Source organism: Hydra viridissima, unplaced genomic scaffold (assembly GCF_058129835.1).
Source record: "Hydra viridissima isolate aposymbiotic clone 2 unplaced genomic scaffold, HvirCarnegie_v1 scaffold_2, whole genome shotgun sequence".
In the NCBI taxonomy this organism is placed as follows: Eukaryota; Metazoa; Cnidaria; class Hydrozoa; order Anthoathecata; family Hydridae; genus Hydra; species Hydra viridissima.
Window position 1 is genome coordinate 9,603,543 of NW_028324301.1, and position 18,959 is coordinate 9,622,501.

The 18,959-nt window shown below is 29.4% G+C and overlaps 4 protein-coding genes across 4 annotated transcripts in view; 1 reads left to right on the forward strand and 3 right to left on the reverse strand.

Moving 5' to 3' along the window:
• Nucleotides 1–15,065, forward strand: part of LOC149891818 (uncharacterized) — a 143,139-nt gene extending 128,074 nt beyond the window's left edge. Inside the window, exon 2 of the mRNA XM_090080618.1 lies at nucleotides 13,628–15,065. Coding sequence (XP_089936744.1) covers nucleotides 13,753–14,946 — 1,194 coding nt within the window. The 5' untranslated portion in view covers nucleotides 13,628–13,752 and the 3' untranslated portion in view covers nucleotides 14,947–15,065. The remainder of the gene's footprint in view (nucleotides 1–13,627) is intronic.
• On the reverse strand, nucleotides 15–5,201 carry LOC145190736 (endothelin-converting enzyme homolog). Its single transcript, XM_080067625.2, has 16 exons — nucleotides 4,468–5,201; nucleotides 4,235–4,288; nucleotides 3,875–4,009; nucleotides 3,715–3,795; nucleotides 3,484–3,614; nucleotides 3,103–3,325; nucleotides 2,732–2,830; nucleotides 2,522–2,599; nucleotides 2,268–2,430; nucleotides 2,084–2,138; nucleotides 1,917–1,984; nucleotides 1,384–1,514; nucleotides 1,200–1,265; nucleotides 948–1,040; nucleotides 763–839; nucleotides 15–598 (listed from the first exon to the last, which is right to left on the reverse strand). Exons 1-16 carry the CDS (start codon nucleotides 5,050–5,052, stop codon nucleotides 481–483), a joined length of 2,157 nt encoding a protein of 718 aa, XP_079923751.2. The 5' UTR covers nucleotides 5,053–5,201; the 3' UTR covers nucleotides 15–480.
• Nucleotides 6,000–7,354, reverse strand: LOC149891825 (uncharacterized). Its single transcript, XM_090079223.1, has one exon. It carries the CDS (start codon nucleotides 7,249–7,251, stop codon nucleotides 6,472–6,474), a length of 780 nt encoding a protein of 259 aa, XP_089935349.1. The 5' UTR covers nucleotides 7,252–7,354; the 3' UTR covers nucleotides 6,000–6,471.
• LOC145190746 (large ribosomal subunit protein uL23m-like) lies at nucleotides 11,719–13,555 on the reverse strand. Its single transcript, XM_090080708.1, has 5 exons — nucleotides 13,259–13,555; nucleotides 12,907–12,989; nucleotides 12,613–12,692; nucleotides 12,256–12,431; nucleotides 11,719–11,969 (listed from the first exon to the last, which is right to left on the reverse strand). The coding sequence occupies exons 1-4, from the start codon at nucleotides 13,387–13,389 to the stop codon at nucleotides 12,288–12,290; spliced, it is 438 nt and encodes a 145-aa protein (XP_089936834.1). The 5' UTR covers nucleotides 13,390–13,555; the 3' UTR covers nucleotides 11,719–11,969; nucleotides 12,256–12,287.
• Nucleotides 15,066–18,959: the final 3,894 nt, after the last annotated feature.

An 18,959-nucleotide genomic window follows, 5' to 3' on the forward strand; every position in this document is an offset into this window, starting at 1 on the left:
AATAAAAGTTCTTCTTGGGTTCTTGATTATCCGTTATTTTCATATAAAAAATGTTGCGATTTACAAATATATATAAAAATTGAAATAAATAGTAGTAAAAGATGAACATATAAACTATTTTAACATTTGTTGGTTAAAAAACATACTTTCTATTTCACTTTTGCATTGTTTGTATGTTAAAAACAAACTTTACAACAAATAAAAGTTTGTATGAACAACATATGGTCGCGTGCAATATTTAACTTTTTGCCTCTTTGAAACGTTTTGCCTCTTTGAAACGTTTTGCCTCTTTTTGTTTTGTTTTTTTTTTTTTACCTCTTTTTGAGATATTAAAAAAAAAAAGTTTTAACATCTCAAATTAAGCAGACTTGCTTTTTAATAACACCACTATTTTTAATTGCACATTTTAAGTTGGGTTTCTTTTTACTCGACCATTAGTTTATTCATCTTCTAACGGATTTGGAGTAAACATCTGTTCATCTACCAAACAACGCATTTTGTTTCAGGATCCATCTTCATCCTTGTGCCGTCTTTTGCTTTTTGTCTGCATTGAAATGCCTCTGAAAACTCTTCTAAGTTTGATAAAGTCCCAATCACTCTGTGTTAAAAATGAAATAAGAAGTATATATATATAACACGTTTGTTTTCTTACAACATTACCATCATAGTGTGCTCAAGAAACAATCCACCAAATGAACAAGAAAAAAAGATTTTCTCCTCAGAGATTACTAACTATAACTAGATTTGTTTATCCATTCGTACCTGAACTTAGAGGGGGAATGAATTTCGCTTAATGTTGCGATGTATTCTGTTTTAGATCTAACGTTTGCGCAGTATTCCTAAATATAATTTATGTTTATTTATGTTGTAATGGTATTATTAATCTCTCTCATTTATCTATTTGTTTTGTTCAATTAAATAAAAGAGTTTAAGAAGAATACTTTTACCTGTGCATATCCAATAAAAAAAAGCTGTTCGTTTGTGTAAGGAAGATTTGGAAGAATATCGTCAGTAGTCCCATTTAAAAAGTCTTTGTATGCCTAAAGATAAAATCTTTTAACTCACTTAAACTGTTTAATAAAAGTTATCAGATGCTATTGTCGTCAAGACAGCAGCTGGTATCAATTTATGTATAAAAAAAGCAAATTTTGGTTTGGTTGCTTGATTTTTTGAGTTGTTAAAAATTTATCAATATTTACCGCAAAAGAGATTTTTGTTCCACCATTATCAGCTATGTTCTCGCCGAGTGTCAATCTACCACTTATCTAAATATAAATTTTTTGAGATTTGGTAAAACGATTTCCTTGCAGTGAAATGATATAGTAATAAATCATTTGGTCAACTAAGATGGTATGAGATTAAACCGTAAAAAAATAAACCTACTCTATACATGTCTTGGACTTTGTACTGGCTGTACTGCTTCTCAATGCAGTTCGCTTTTTTGTTAAACTCCCTTAAGCTTTCTCTGGTCCACCATTCTTTAACTATATCTCCATTTTTGTCAAATTTACGTCCTTGAAAAAAGAATTGTTCATCATTATCATTATAATGATCATGATGATCATGATGATCATGATGATTGAGATAATCATGATGATCATCATGATCATGATGATCATCATAATCATGATGATCATCATGATCATCATAATCATGATGATGATTATGATCATCATGATCATCATAATCATCATGATCATCATGATCATCATAATCATTATGATCATCATGATCATCATGATCATAATGATCATGATGATTTCATGATCATCATGATCATAACGATTATAATGATCATGATGATCATAATGATCATCATGATCATTTACATAGCAATGCTCACAAAGACTAAAAGATCAATAGTTTATACCAGTTTTGCTCTTAACGTCTAGGAAATTGCTGCAATAATCTATTACCTGTATTATCGAATCCGTGTGTAAGCTCGTGACCAATTATCGAACCGATTGCACCATAGCTTAGCGATCTGAAGAAAACAACAATAAAATTATATTTAAATGTATTTTTCTTAAGGCTAGTAATTTGTTCATACTTGTTCTCCCTAACAGCAGCAATAGGGACATACCTAGGGACGTCACCGGTGTAAAAAAAAGGAGGTTGCAATATTCCAGCTGGTATAACTAAATATACAAACACGAAGGTTTAACGATAAAAACACGAAATGTACAAACACGAAGGTTTATTGGAATGTTTTAATCTTTGGCTGTAACGAAGTGAATTTTTTTAAAAGTTGAAAATCAAAACTTCACCTATTTCGTTTTCGTAGAACTGGTACATAGCATTAATGGTTTGTGGAAACATAGGCCACTTTGATTTGTCAACGGGTTTTCTTAGCTTATTAAACAACCTGTATCGAATCCATTTGTCAACGCTCAAATTGTTATCAAAAAATGTGGCACCGTTTATTGATAGCTATTGCAAAAAACAAAACAGCGCACAAGTGTTATTGGGATAAAGATATTTTGAACTATAAACAATTTGATTGGCTACAAATTAAACTTACGTTTTGAAACCTTTTGTTTAATTCTTTCGGGTTTTTTATATACGAAGCGTACCCGACTTTTGCCACGAGAGCATCTACCTAAAGTTATTTTTAAACTTTGTACTTACGTCATTTTCATCAAACAAAAACAAAAAAGAATGCTAAATCGAGAATGTAGCGGCTTGCTTTAGATATCCATGAACCATTAGTTGCTAAACGGAAATAATATACCTTTTGATCGACTCCTTCTCGTGTTATGTTATCGATCCATGTGTGATCCTGTATCCTTTTTTTAAACGATTGCATAATTTCCTTAATCATGATGTCCGTCTAAAGATTTTGTAAAGCCATCATTCTTTGAACGGTACAAATTATTATTACTTAAAATTGTTTTAAAACTTGAAGTAGTTAAAATTTGCTTCATGCTAATTTTTTAAAGTCTTTTTTTGGTATTTTTTTCTTTTAAACGGCATTAAATCTTAAAGTCATTTGAAAGAAAAAAATATGAATTAACGTATAAAGAATAAAACCGAGTTTCGACTCGAGGCGTACCCCGGCTACTGAAAGACATTTTCGCTGCGTCAAAATGTGGTTTTTTTTACCTTCGCTTTGGTGCTGTCGCTAAAGTATTTTTCGACGTACAAAGAACCGATCGGTACGCCCATGTTGTCGTTTGTTACCGTGGTGCAGGTTCTCCAACGAGGTTCGTTGTCTTCCACGCCAGTCATTTTTTTGTTAAACTCTGCACGTGCTTTCCGAAAATCTCTCGATAGAAAACTTATTTTATCTCGAAGCATTTGCCAAACTATATACCTTGACAATAGCCTAAAGTAAAAGACCATTTGATAGCAGTTGGGTCGGAGTTTTTATTATTAACTTCTTCATATACTTAAAGCTTGTTTTCGTACTTCTTTCACCAATCGAAAAACAACTATTTCATATTACATAAAAGTATATCGACACCGAATAAAAGAAACCTTTACTTTTTGTCTGTCTTTCTTATAAGATTAGCGACGTTATATAAGTAGAGCGGTGAAGTAGCTAGAATTACTTCATCTTTTTGGATTTTTGTATCAGGCGGAAATATACCTTTTAAATGCCTCGCCCAATCAAACTAAAATAAAAATTTAAGGAAGAGTTATACTTTTCAAAAGATTGCTGATTTAAAAAATAAATGAAAAAAACTTGAGCAAAATAATCTCATCAGCACTTACTTGTGGGATTATTTTCTTGATGATGGCTAAATCAATTCTTCTAAAAGTTCCAGCCTGCTTTGCTTCTGCGGGAGTAGTCAGCTATAAGAACCATTTCACAAATCATAATCCATAATAGTTGTTTGGGAATGAAAGTAATGTTCTAAAAAACCGTTTATACCTTTGCAAGTTTTCTTTCAAAACGAAGTATTTCAATCATTTGTTTAGTTACGTTTTTATTAGGGTCTTTTTCATTGCATGTATAGCCTAGCAATTTTGCAATTTTTACCATGTATTCCCCGTAGTCATCTGTAATCTGGAAGAGTTACAATATTATAACTCGTAAAGTTAGTAAAAGTATTTCTAACTAAAATCTTCAAGATAGTTATTTTTTTACAGTAAGGTATTAAACACAACATACTTTAAAGCAATTTAACTTAATAAAGTAAATTTAAATGTACTTTAATTGCTATACTACCATTTAAATATATCTTCACCATTGAGGCATTAACCTTACTATTTTTTATTAATATTTACTTACGTTGGCATGTTTAAAGTATATTTCTCTCTGGAGACTTAGCCCTGATTGGTCAATCTAAAATACAACCGCGACCAATAAATTTATCCAATAGTAAAGTATTGTAAATTTTCCAAAAATGATTTATACTAAATTGCTGTTTTCGTTTTTTTTATTTTCTTACTTTACAATTACTAAATTATGAACTGTGACTTTGTTTTAGACTCTTGAAAATGAATGACACTTTTTAGTTTTACCTTTATCAGGTGTTTTGTTGAGTTTAAGTGATCATTGGTGACTTCAACTGAAAAAAAAGGTGGTGCTGGATAAAATGTTTTTTGCAGATGGATCAAAACGTCATATACGTTCCAGTCTTTCGAATTTGCTTGCCACTCAGCGTTGTCACAAACCGACCAACCACCTATAGAAGATATAAAATCAAGTGCTGGTTTTGCCTTTAATCGCTCTAACGTTTCGTTATCCATGCACGATTTATAAAACAAACGAGTTTTATTAAAAGCCTCGGTTTCGTTACTCTTTGGTTCCTCTTCAAGCAACTTATGTATTTCATTTTCAATTTCTTTTGTAAGAATAGTGAACGAAGTTATTTCGTTTTCACTTGATGGTATTTTATGAGCTTTTTTCCAACCACCGCACGCAAAGTTGTAAAAGTCATTGCAAGGCTCTTCAGATTCATTGAGTGCTGATTTTATAGTTGTAGAAAGATCTTTACATTCTTTTGAAACACATACGTTCTTTGGTATACTCTTGCATATGTTAGGTGGAGCCAAACAAGCTAATATAAAAACAACGAAGGAAGTGCATTTAAAAAATTCTATCATCGTTAGATCGGTACAAAGGGCGTCTAATGTGTTCCTATTTTTACTCCATCATAAAATAGTTGTTTCTGTTTTGTTATAAACGACGTTCTTTTCTTGGTTTAACCCCGTTTGCCATTTTACGCCTGATTGAACAAGAAATGCCAAAAGCTTTTGATTGCAGCTTTTGATCGTATTATGCATAGAAGGACGCTTATATAATTCAGCTGTATGTTTAGAAAATTAATCTCACTAATTGAAAATTTATTCATATTTTATATGATTTTCTACCAGCGAAGAGGAATATCCGAGGTGTTCGTGCAACTCCCTTAGATTAAACTTAAAGAAAAAAGTTCCATTCGTTTAAAGCATCTTTCGGTCTTAAATTAGTCATAAAGTCTTCGATTTCTCGAATTTATCTACATTTAAGTTATGATCAACAATAAGTACAAAGTGGCTGAAGGCTAAGCATTGGAACTCTCGGCAATTCACTGAGAACACCAGATTGACAATTTTCAGAGACCATCAGGTTGGCACTAAAACACATCTTAAATGAGCTTTCTTCAAGTTTACGACGTTTGAATATTGTTTTTTGACTTTTAAAGAACAAGTTTTTAGTTTCTCTAAACTTTTTTCAAATTTTCTCTGAGCATATTTTGTTCTTCTAAAATAATAAAAAAGAAACCATGCCTGTCTCTTTGCTAACGGGGAAAATAAACAAACAAAAAAAAGTATATATATATATTTTTTATTGTTATAAATATACCGAAAAGTCCCCTTAGATATTCAAATTTGACTACCATATATGTAATCGAAGTTGACTACGATATATGTAATCGAAGTTGACTACGATATATGTAATCGAAGTTGACTACGATATATGTAATCGAAGTTGACTACGATATATGTAATCGAAGTTGACTACGATATATGTAATCGAAGTTGACTACGATATATGTAATCGAAGTTCGTTTTCAAAACGTGGTTTGCTTTTATTCGAACATGTTCCGTTTATACATAATAAATTTTCTAGATAAATATTCATTTCAATTGTAAATAAATACTATAGTTTATATATTACAAAACATAAGATATAGATTTATCGTTTAATGAAAGATTAATTAAACAAGGATTATATTAAATACGGAAAACTGTGCGCTTGTGTATGTGTGTGTGTGTGTGTGGGGGTTTCTTGTAACAGACACTTAATGATAATATTTTTATGAGAATTTCGTAATTATTTTTAAATAATTTAAATATTTTCAAAAATAATTTTCAAAAATAATTTTAACATTAAATTTTTGCTGACTAAAAGAAATCGATACCCAAAATCATATCAATAAAACACGATAAAAAACATCGTCATCAATTATTCGCACAGAGCACTATTAAATAAATAAAGTATTGGTCAATAATACACGGCAAAATATTTTTATTAAACTCTTATTTATCATAAATCTGTCCTTTTAGCATTCTTAAATGACTAGCTGCTTCTATGGTGAGCTTATGTTTGCTTCCTAAGATTGACTTATACATTTGTTCCGTTAAAGAAACAATCGTGGTGGCTTCTTCTTTTATGGAAATTTGTAACGGAAGAGGCACTTCAGTTTTCAGACGTTCGACATTGATTGCCAATGTTTCTTTGATTTTGTCATTTTCTATTTCTTTGATGCGCTTTGCTGTTAAAATAGATTTAAGTTTGTTATAACTCTGAATATTTTTTGATACCTTTTTAAAATCGTTGTTTTTCTTCTGCAGTAATTCTGTGTCAATTGATTTAATGCATTCAATGACTTGGTTTTTTTTCGTTAAAATTTCGTTTTTTTTAAATTCTGATTCACTAAAAAGCTGTTCATGAAAGAAAGTTGGATTAATCTTATTCTTTATTCTAGCCAACCATAACGCTTGAACTCCATTGAAATGCGAGCTTTGCTTGATAGATTCATTATTATCAAAGCCATTGCTGTGTTCTGGCATTTTTGAAGTGCTTGGATCCTGTTTCGCATTCAAAATTGATTCCCTAGTTGAACTTAAATGGCTTTTTATTGAACCGCTGAAATCCGAACACTTTTCACAAAATTCATTTCTATTCTGCGATAAGAAACCCGATAAAGAATCATCATCTTCAATGTTGGCTGATTTTGGATCCTGCAATTTAATGGAAGTTGTTTGTTCAATGTTGACTGGTTTTGGATTATTCAATGTTGATTGATTTTGGATCATTCAATATTGACTGATTTTGGATCATTCAATTTAATTGAAATTCTTGTCTAAGAAAAGTTATAAAAACTTCCGAAGTTTCTTATCTACATCTAAAACAAAACGAAAACATTGCAAAGCAATCGTTTGATTTGTAATGTTATCGTTTCGTTTAAAGACCTAGATAAAAAAACGATAGCGAACGAGATAAACAATGAAAGTATATCTAAATCAAATAAGAGGATTAAACAACGAATAATGAACAAAAAAAAAAGAGAGACAGTCACTTATCAGGGTTGTTTGAAGGTTACACGGGTAGGAAGACGTAAATAAATGTACTTGCTTTGCTAACTTGTTATTTAACTATCAAACAGAAAAAAATGAATATTTAAAAACTTTTTGTTTCTAAAATCAGAGAAGGAGGTTGGGGGTGTTGTAGAGTTGAGAGATCGAGGCAGATTTCTCCTCCTAATTTTACTATTAAATAAAAACTCAAAAAAAAAAAAAAAAAAAAAAAAGAAAATCTGCTAAACTGGTATTAGAGATTCTTTTTTAGCCCTTAAGTATTATCTTCGGTTTATTTTTCAAAATAATATTTTCCAAATACCTTCAAGCTAGACAGTCTGGTAGAAGAGATTTTACGCTGAATGCACAAATTGTCGTCCGATTTCTCTTTTTTCTAATCAAAATTTTTGAAAAGGTTATACTAAATGACTTACTATTTACTAGTTAAATTTCAATATTTACATCATTTTGGTTTTCGTAAAGAGGATTCTACATTTCACACTCGTATTGAGATTTTAGAAAATATAAGAGTAGTTCTTGATAATGGAAAGTATTTTTAGATAACATTTAACACTGCGAAGCCATGACATTCTTTTAACAAAGCTTAACCATTATGATGTACAAGATATTTCTTTTCAGTTGGTGAAATCAGAAGTTTCCAATTGCAAACAGTTTGTTACTACAAACGACAGATATGTTTTTTGTTTTTTTTGGTATCCCTCAGATCCATAAGGAAAATTTGCACCTGAATGGACCATAATATTAGACTTTTTTAACAAATTGGATAAATATTTATACTGTGAAAAAAATATCGGACATTTTTTTTCTAATGAAATAAAATAATTTGCAACAAAACAATTTCTAATAAAAGTAAAATAATTTTAATAAAAATAACGGATATTTTTTTTTAGAAGACAGCATTAATGTTAAATTCCTAAAAAGTTGTAGAGCATTGAGCAAATAAAATATTAATAAAAATACAATATGACAGCACCAAATTGTTTAATGGCACCAGCAGATAACTTGTTTTACATAATGAGCAAAAAGCTGAATTGCACAGCAATGAGAGCAATATTAATAATGTTCCAATATTGAATATACTTAGGCTTAGGCGTTTATACCTTGATATTTTTTGCGGAAGAAATTTTTGCGCAACTTACTTTTGCAGATGGATGGTCCCAAAATACTATATTTTACGGAATATTTACGGATGACTAATTTTACTAAAGTTTGCGAAAATTTTTTTGCAGATATTGAAAATGGAGAAGCAGAATTAAAATTCGTTAAGCAGAAAATTTAGAACTGAATGTATTCTTATATTAACGGCGAAGAAAATGAGTCATGGTGAAGCAATAGTTTTCTTCATGAAGTAAAACACTTCGATGTACAAAAAAGCTAGCACTAGATATAACACAAACGTAAAAGTTTACTAATTTATATAGTTCGCCTTCTGTTTCATCTTCAAACATTGAGATATTCCATGCTTGGTTAAAATAATAGCGGCGCTTACAGTAAAGAATTTACAATTAGTAGATATTGTAAGGATATGATCGAACTTCTTTACGACCCTCGGGGAAAAGATTCTGTTGTTGGATCCTATGTTTATTCAGATGAATCTGAGTCAACGTCTTAAAATTGATCTGAATCTAGAAAATTTACATCAAATAAAAACTTACAAGAAGCAAGTAAGTTGAAGAAAGTTAACAATTCTGATATTAGATCATTTTTTAAGAATTATTGATAGCACCGAGGCTCATTTTTCATTCACAACCATAAAATAAATACTCCAAAAAATGGAACGTTTTGCGAAACGACTTTCCTTTAGGTAGTTTTTTATGGCTAAGACTTTTTTGACACTTTTATGTTAGAAAGTGTTTTTTGATTTACTATTCATCGTATGGGTGATAGATGGGATTCTGATCATGGTGACAGTGATTCTGATCATGGGGACAGTGATGATGAAGATGGAACTAAACTTCAAACTGATAATGATGATGCTTAAAATGTTTTTGCAGTTAGCAAATCTTAGATTCCATTATTGAAACTTAAAAGATTTTGTAGATCAGCAGTAAGCAATTATGATGAACTTCAACCAAGTATTATTGAACTTCATCAATTTTTGGAACAACTAAAAAATAGGATAGAAAAAGGTTGTTAATAATTGGGCAGAGAACATGGTTGCAACAAGATTGAGTTTATCAAAAATTTTAAAATTGCTAAAGATAAATCATTATTAAACCTAAACTGATCAATGATTTCTGCGGTAGAGGCATTTACCACTGAATATTGAGAATGTTCACCTACAGCGGTATATCGACAAAGATGATGATTCCGAATCTGCTTTCAATTCAGTTGCGCAAGTCACTTCTGAAAATTTTTAAAATCTTAATTTGTTCCGAACAAGACATACCAAGAAAATTAATTAAGTAATCTTTACAAGAAAAGAAAAATGAGAGAGAGAAAAAGGATTTGCGAAGAACAAAAAGTAACACAAGGGCAGATCAAACAAATAAAGATAGAAATGCGAAACCAAAATAAAAGTTATCTGGACCTGTTGCTAAAAAGAAGAGTGGAAATCTAAAAAATATTCAATACTTATTTTGTGCTTTTTAGTGAATTTCTTAACACTTTGAGAAACTAAATTAGAACTTCTTTCATTCTTACAGTTTAAAACGTAATAAATAGTGTTGTGACCAAAACTAAAAGTTGTAACTATATTAACTAAAAAAACCGTAACTAAATTTAGTCGACTAAGAATTTAGTCTAACCAAACACTACTCGACTATATTTTTAGTATAACTAAAGTTAGTCTACTAAATTTTTAATTTGCGAAAAATATATTGTTACTGTTCCCCAAAAAATACTTTTTCAAAATCTTGTTATGCATTAGTTGTGAAGTGGTTTGAGCGCCATGTTTTTAATTACATATAGCTATAAGTTCCAATTTACATCTGCAGGGCGTCTGTTTCAAGATTCGATTTTCAGAGTTTTTCAGGTTTTTGGAGAAAGGATTGCGACATATAACTTGTAATTTTGTAATAAAACTTATATTATTAGTCCCCCGTTATTGTTAAGTACTTGTTTTAATTTTCAATGAAAAGCGGTTCAGATCTGGATTATTTCAATTTCTAATTAAAGTGAATTATAAAGTATAAAACACATGGGAAATCAATTTATAAAAAAAAATGGCGCCACGTTTTTGAAAGGTGTGTTATGTGTGGAAACATTTTCGGATTTCCTTTATATAATACCTGCAATGATTTTTTGAGGTAATAATACCTAATTTATTTCGTTCTACACTCATAAAAACGCAGATATTTAAAAAAACAACAATAAGATTGAAACAGGAAGTTAATGTTTTTTATTATTTCTATATTATGTAATTAAACATATATCTTGTTCAACTCTCAATTTTGTTTTTCTTTAAAAAAATAATTATTAAAATGCTAATAACTAATTATGTTTTCGGTATAAATATCAGCTGTTTTTGGCGGAGTTGTTCTGCTAACAAACCAATTTTTATTTAATTCAATAAAAGAAAATTTGGGGCAATACTAGGGACAAACAAAACAATTTTATTACCTAATTGTCACAAATTATGTTAAGCATTTTATATTTCTTAAAAACAATAAATTTTGATGTCTTTAAATTGATTTATTTGTCATAATTCATATTATGTTTTTATAATTTCATGATATAGGTTATTCAGTTTTTTTTAGCACTAAATCTTATTTTTGCCGGCTAATTTTAGACTAAAAAGTTAGTTGACTAAATTTAGTAAGACTAAACTCCCATGCCTAGTAGTAAATTACATTTAATCCTAATTGTTCTTCTAAAATTTATCTTTTCTCATAAGTTTTTTATAACAGTCATTTTTAAAAATAACGCAAAAAAACAATTTTTCAAATATTCTTGTTCATAAATCAATTGCCTAAAACTCAATCCCTTTACACCCCATTTTTTGCACAAAAAAATCCACGATACTTTTTTAAAAAAGTATGCCTCATCTCAACTCAGTTTGATTATTTGATGCTTCTGATATTCTAAAGCTCTCTAAACAATGTTTATAAAGATAAATCATTTTTCATTGAGTTAAATTGTTAATAGAAATCCAGCCTCTACCAATATTTTCTCTGGTCAAATGTAACCTACTGGCATCTGTAAAAAGAATTTTTCACTTCATATTTTTACAAAATAAACATTAACTTATGTGATCTGCGTTTTTCCATGGTTAAAAAAATCTTTCTGCTTACAAAATATGAAAATATTATTAAGGAATATCAAGGATATCTTTGAATCTTGATGCCAGCACATTGGATTCATGCATTAACATTTCCCAATAGATATAAATATTTTAACTTCTCTTTTATGATTTAAAATCATAATTGACTTGGTTATTTCAACTACAAAATCTTCAATTGCAGTTTTGATCTTTAGATTTAAAGGGTAAACTTCCTCTATAAATAAAAAATATGCAGATGTAAATTAATGTGCATATGCATGAGTGTGTTGAAAAATAAAAATCACAAAAAAAATATTCAATTTTTTCCTCCCATTATTGGGAGGAAAAAATTGAATATTATTTTTATGTGATTTTAAAAAACTTAAACTGTTTCAATTAAACTTGAACAATACCCTTAACATTTGGGTTATTAGATTTTTATTTATAGGTGTATACTTTATCTATAGGCGTATATCACAGTACTTATGTAAATAAATTAGCATTACTTTTATTGTTTTTACCTAATATGTTAAAAAGAATCAGCTGCAAGTCACTAAAACCAAGTAGCAGTTGCTTTCTGAACAATCTCTAGAGCTTTTTCATCTGGAGATAGTTTCCTTTCTTCGTTGTTATCATCATCAATTTCTTTTGATGAAATCTCAGGGAACATATCTGGAAATTTAAACGTCCCTTCTTTCTAAAAGTAGATAACCTCAAAAGTTGGAATAAAAACACTCACTAATCCGAAGAAATTAAATTAAAAGGTCATATAAACAATATTTTTTGAACAAGTAAAATTAAATAATGAAATAACGCTATAAAGTATTAAATTTGTTAGCGATTAGTCAAAAATGTAAACCGAACTTCTCCTACCATACCAATATCACATAAGCAACTTTAACATCAGAAGTCTTTCTAGTTATAATGTCATTTCTCCATTGAGTAGTTTTCATTTTTCCTATTAATTTAATGCATAAACAATGGTTTATATGAAAACACATACATACATACATACATACATACATACATACATACATACATACATACATACATACATACATACATACATGTACATAACTTTTGATTTCAAGCAACTTTTGTTTAAAAGTAGCCCTTAACTAATAAAACAAAATAATTTTTTTGAAAAATATCAAAAGTTATATAATATATACCAGCTTGTATTCTAGTGTTAACTTTAGCCACTTGGACATTATATATCTTCTCCATGTAGTTTTTTATATCAATTTTACCCATACTAAATATTTTAAGAGAAAAATTAATAAGTTACATATTTACATTCTAAATTTTAAGTATAACAGCTATATTAATAGTAGCTGCTGCTATCATTGTTATAAAGAAAATAATAGAAATACCAAGATTAATGTAATGCTTTTAAAGTTTGAGATAGTGGCAATTTAGGGTATAAACCCAGAGTTCTGCATTTACTATTAATCTATAGGTCATATTAAACCTAAACGATTCATTACTATATGAAAATACTTTGAATATAGACATAAGACTTACTCTAAAGGAACATGCATTTGAACAGTATCTTTAGGAATTTCTTTTCCTGGTCGAACAACTTTTACAAACCAATCTGGTAGAAATATTCTTGCTTGAAGACGAGGATTTCTAACTCGATAGCGATACGCCATTTAGGATTGGTGAGAATTCGACCAAAGCACTTTTTTTTCACTTTTGATTGAAGCCGAAGTTACACATTAACACAAGACTTTATGAATTTTTTTTTTTTTTTTAGCTGTTAATAAGAAAAAGCAAAAGATATAGAGCTACTAAGCCATAAGTTACTTAGAGCGCAATATTTTACACGCATGCGCAATTATTTTATTAAAACAGTGCGATTTATATTTCACAATAAAGCTGGTTGGATAGGCGGTTAAATCATAGTCATAAGAAATAGATAGTCTGGTCACTTGGGCCGTAATATCTGGATTTTTCTTATAATCATACGAAACACTTGAAATTTGTCGGGCGGCCAGGAACTGAGTGCACAAAAAATGGAAACGCAGAAAGAACTCTATGGTGAATTTGATAAAGAAGCATTATTTTTTTCTTTGGAGAATGATATTCTTTTTGAAGACGAAAATTTTGTTAAAGATTTAGATGCTTTGGTGTTGGAGTTATCTAGTGAACAAGTTGATTGCATATTTTCTTGCACAATTTGTTCTAAGAAGTGCATATCTCAAAGAGGACTTACAAGGCATACAAATTCAAAGCATCAAAGTATTCCTTTAGATTTAACGATACAAAGTCCTAAACCACCTATTCTTCTTGATGAATTTAAAAATCTGCTTGATAAAAGTATTACTACCTTAATCAACGATGAATGCTATCCTGATTTGTATAGAGATGAGTTAAGGATTAATCATGCAATAATTTTAGATACTTCACAACAAACTCTATCTCTATTAGAGACAGTAATAGCTGGTTTTAAAGCTGATGGTGATGCTGAAAGATTTTATCCTAAATTTTACAAAACTGTTAATCAAGGAATTTTATTTAGCAATCTGACTAAAAAATCGACTAGACTTCTTGGCTATGAACTATGCAATCATGTTTTAGCATTTCTTACAAACTCACTTTACAATACTTCTTTTTTAAATTTAAATGGTTTATCACCTGTTGAATTTTCTGATAGAGACAAAGAAATTATCTTTTATCTAAGTGGTTATGTATTTAGCACATTTTATTGCAGAATTCGCAGTTCTCGATTATGGCAGCAAAAGTTAAGCACAGACTGCCTTTCACTTCTTAATGCTGGTAAAACAGAACAATTATTTGAGAGTCCAGAAACATGCACTGAAGCTTATGATAAATTTGTGAATGCTAAAAATCGTGGTGGTTTGTGGAAAGTGTCTCCTCCAGTTTTAGAAATTTTTACAAAAGTTGAGTTTCTCTTTCGCCATCAAAGTAAAAGTTTTGTAAAAAAAATTGATTCAGAGTTAATTGTAGCTGAAACCTTAAAAAACAGTGGAGTTTTGGCTAACATATCTGAACTTCGTGGTCTTTGCACAAATCGAGTTTCCAAAGAACTGTCTTTAAACTTATTTTATCATCTGATTACACTTTATGTCAGAGTAAGATCTTTTTCGTATGCAAAAGAAAAACTAAGTATCCACAAAATCAAAGAGAATCAAACAAAGTCAAAATCCCTCCGCTCAAAAATGAAAAAAACATCAATTGGATTATAGAAGTTTAGTAGAATATTACACTTAAAAACGGTTATTTTCATAGCCACAAATCTCATGAAAGCATGCTTGGCATAGTAACTTTAGCAACTATTTGTCATTAAAAAGATTAGTTTTTAAAATTTTTGTTATTTGTTTATAGAAATAAAAGCTAGGTAAGAGACCCTCCCTTATCTAAAAGAAAACAAAGAATAGTTAAAAATGAAGTCCAAAATTAACTATGCACACTAGTTTTATATTTATAATAAACAACTAATAACTCATAGATCAAAAACAACTCAAAGATCAATTCTACCCCTAATATATATATATATATATATATATATATATATATATATATATATATATATATATATATATATATATATATATATATATATATATATATATATATATATATATATATATATATATATATATGCATACATCAACTAATCTTAACTTAGATCTGCCTGTGAAATCACTAGTTTTTTTGGGGGAAGTGGATACCTGTGGAGGTTTTATAAAAAGAATAATAGGTGCCTGTTTATATTGTAACAAAAGTAAATGTAAGGAAATGTCTACAAAATTAACTGAAATTTAGTTTATTACAAATATAAAAAAAATTCTAATGTAACTAATCAATATTTTATGCCATTTAACATTTTTAATAAGATTTGTGGCTATGAAAATAGCCGTTTTTATGTATGTTCTTTTTCTTTGTTTTCAGCAGTACAAGGAGACATAAGGGAAATTTTTATTGAATCACTTGAAAAGTCAACTTTTCATATTAATACATTTTTCAGAGTTGGTCCATTTTCTGCGTGGTATACGTGTTGTACTCTCCCTTGATATTTTGTTTGATTCATTGACATTTTGACAGTTACCTGCAATTGGGTGAAATATAAGTTGATTTCGAATGGTATTATCATTGAAACCAAAATCAAACAAGGAAGGATTATCTTTTCTTCTACCAATTGACCGTTGTTGTCCAAAGTAATTTTCTAAAGGATCCTGACAAAACCTTTCAGTTAATACATAACTTACATTGTTGTTAATTAAAAATTTGACAAGTTCAATAACAGAATTAACTGTGATTTTTAAACCTTCATGAGTTTGCCAAGTAATAAACATATTACTTCTCTCACTTTTTGAAAAATTTCCAGATCTTGATTCAATAGAAAAAAGCCAATCAGAAAGATACTTTAAAAATGTTTCTCTAAGCCATGTAAATCGAACATCATTTGTGTCAGAAAATGGTTTCAAAAAAGAGTTGCATTTTAATATACAATCATTTGTATTCCGAACATTTAAGCAATCAAAAAAATCATTAAAATATTTGCAAAATTGTGCTGTCCCAACTGTATCTGATGGTGCATAGATTTTTAATGCAGTACTACATGAATCACTTAAAACTTGTGCAGCTAAACGAACATTCATAGCTGAAAATGGAGTTATTTTAATGTGCTCAACAGTTAGCTTTGGACATGCATGTAGTTGACATTTTAAATCTTCATAAAATAAATCAGAAATATGGGACCATAAAATATGTTGACCCTGATTCCACATATAACGATTGCTTTTACCAGCTCCAGAATGGTAAAGGTTGTTCCTTGCTGTTTTAATTAAATGAGGAACATCAGAAATAAAATATATAAATCTTTTATCATCATCATCAGCAAATAGATTATCAGTGCGGTAAGTCACATCAACATTACCATTAATATCTTCTTCTTCAGTCAGATTAAAATGCATTTTAAAAAATTTTCTATTCGATGATGCTCCATCACAAGTAACAGCAACTACTTTTAAACCAACAGAGATTTCTAAAATTCCTACAGCTTTCCAAAATAGAGAAAATAATTGCACTGATGTAATATTTGTAGTAGCAAAATTTGCAAAACTGTATTTAAAAGGATTTACAATACTTCTAATTAAAAAAACTAAAACATGAGAAGCAAGCTTATCAGCTTGTTGTAACGTTGCAAAATTAACACTAGGATCACCCAAATCAACATAACCAATTAATTCTCCAGAATGTTTGTCCCAAACAAGATTTTCTTGAATTTTCATTTCATCAAGAACTAGGACTATAAATTTCTCTTGAACTGAAAAATTAATGACTTTATCTTTTAATTCTTCTATTATGTTTTTATTGAATCCCAACTTGGGCTTTACATAGTTTTTATAGTCACGCAATCGCCTACGACTTGGTAAAATTAAAAAACCAGAATGAGTTTTCTCATTTAACCTTATTGCTTCATAAGCAGCTGGTGATTTTGCAGCTAATCCCAAACAGTAACGTATTATTGCTGGATGATAACGAATCCCTTGCTTTGAGCATTTTAAATATTTTTGCTGCTCCTCCCAAAACAGGTTCATAAATGGAGAAATCTGACTTTTATCAGCTTCTGCCATTATTTGAACTAAATCACTTTCAATATTTTTACTAATAGCTAGTGATGAATTTTCAATCTCTTGCTTCATCAAAGCTAATTCTTTTTTTAATTCTTTATTTTCTAGACGAACACTCTGTAATGTAAGCTTCAGACGATCTGGAGATGTAAATGTAATTGGTGCATTTAATTTAGCAGGGATACTAGAAGTAGCTAATCTTTTTTTCAAACATTTAATTTCACTTTTTTCAATACTTTTACATTGTGAACAGCATAACATCCACTCAATCAGCATAATACATGACTGAGATCGAAAATACTCTGTCTGGTTTAAGGGAAACTCACTCCTAGATGAAAATAAATCAAATTTTTTTGAAATACAATGTTTAATATAAAGATTTGATTTTAATGCAAAGACATCAGTTATTCCAGAACAAAGGTTAAAAGAAGTAACAATAGATAAAAGATTAGATGCTGAAATATGTCGCATAGATCTTCTGTATTTTGTATATATTAAATGATCATCTGGAATGAGCCAAGAATATACACGAATGGTGAAAGCAAGACTATCATCAACATATATTTCATATCGAGGACATGTGTGGATTGTATCATAAAGTTTAAACTCTGCCACAACAGGACTCACACTCATGGTCCAGTCACTAATTTTTAACTTGCTAATACGATTTAAGAACTCTTCAAATGATTTATATATAGGCTTAAAGGCAGTAATATTATTTGAAGTCGTTAAAGCATCTTTTTTAGCAATGATGGCAGAGGCAGATTTTCTTTGTATAGGAATTGATGGTGTGAAAGATTTTTTTGGTAAGCACAGAGTCGGCAATGATCCAGGTTTTAATGTCTTTTTTTTATCATTATAAAGTATCATTTCTGGAAGATAATGCTTTTCACAAATAAACAGACGCTTATTTTCTATTTGAGTCTTCAAACTTAAATCTTCATAACGATCTTTGAGAATAATGGCAATCAGACTTTCCCTCCAAGACGTATTAAAACTGTCGTTAGAAGCAGGAACTTTAAATATTGAGACTCCCTTATGCCTCCTAGAAGTACTGCATCCATAAATAGAACAATTAGCACCAGGCATTCAAAATATTGGATGAAAAAGATGTAATTTAAACAAGCAGTTCGTAGATAAACAATCGATGAAAACAAATTTTGTGCACTCTGAAGCGGACTGGACACGAAAAAAATGCGAACAAAGAGTTGATCAAAGGAATACCGCAAGTGGCCAGACTATCTATTTCTTATGACTATGGTTAAATCGAAATCAAAAATTACTAGAGCATGAAGGTTAACCGTTAAACGGTTAATAGGTTAACCTTAAACTTTAAAATTAACCTTAAAATTTTAAAGGTTAACCTTAACTCTTAAAATTAACCTTAAGTTTTTAAAGGTTAACCTTAACCCTTAAAAATAACCTTATAATTTTAAAGGTTAACCTTAACCCTTAAAATTAACCTTGAATTTTTAAAGGTTAACCTTAACCTTTAAAATTAACCTTAGAAAATTAACCGAAGTATTCGGTTAACCATACAAAATAACTTTTTGTACGGTTAACCGAATATGAATTTTTTTTAAAGTGTATAAACTAGAAACAGTGTTGCAGTTTAAAGACGA

What these genes read in the sequence shown, in the direction of transcription:
- LOC145190736 (XM_080067625.2), bottom strand. Translation starts at nt 5,052, where the DNA reads ATGATAGAATTTTTTAAATGCACTTCCTTCGTTGTTTTTATATTAGCT. An exon ending in TTGAAAGAAAACTTGCAAAG is followed by an intron (nt 3,796 to 3,874) that starts GTATAAACGGTT and finishes TGGTTCTTATAG; the next exon opens with CTGACTACTCCCGCAGAAGC. An exon ending in ATAAGAAAGACAGACAAAAA is followed by an intron (nt 3,326 to 3,483) that starts GTAAAGGTTTCT and finishes CTTTTACTTTAG; the next exon opens with GCTATTGTCAAGGTATATAG.
- LOC149891825 (XM_090079223.1), bottom strand. Translation starts at nt 7,251, where the DNA reads ATGATCCAAAATCAATCAACATTGAATAATCCAAAACCAGTCAACATT.
- LOC145190746 (XM_090080708.1), bottom strand. Translation starts at nt 13,389, where the DNA reads ATGGCGTATCGCTATCGAGTTAGAAATCCTCGTCTTCAAGCAAGAATA. An exon ending in CAAATGCATGTTCCTTTAGA is followed by an intron (nt 12,990 to 13,258) that starts GTAAGTCTTATG and finishes TAAAATATTTAG; the next exon opens with TATGGGTAAAATTGATATAA. An exon ending in TAACACTAGAATACAAGCTG is followed by an intron (nt 12,693 to 12,906) that starts GTATATATTATA and finishes TTAAATTAATAG; the next exon opens with GAAAAATGAAAACTACTCAA.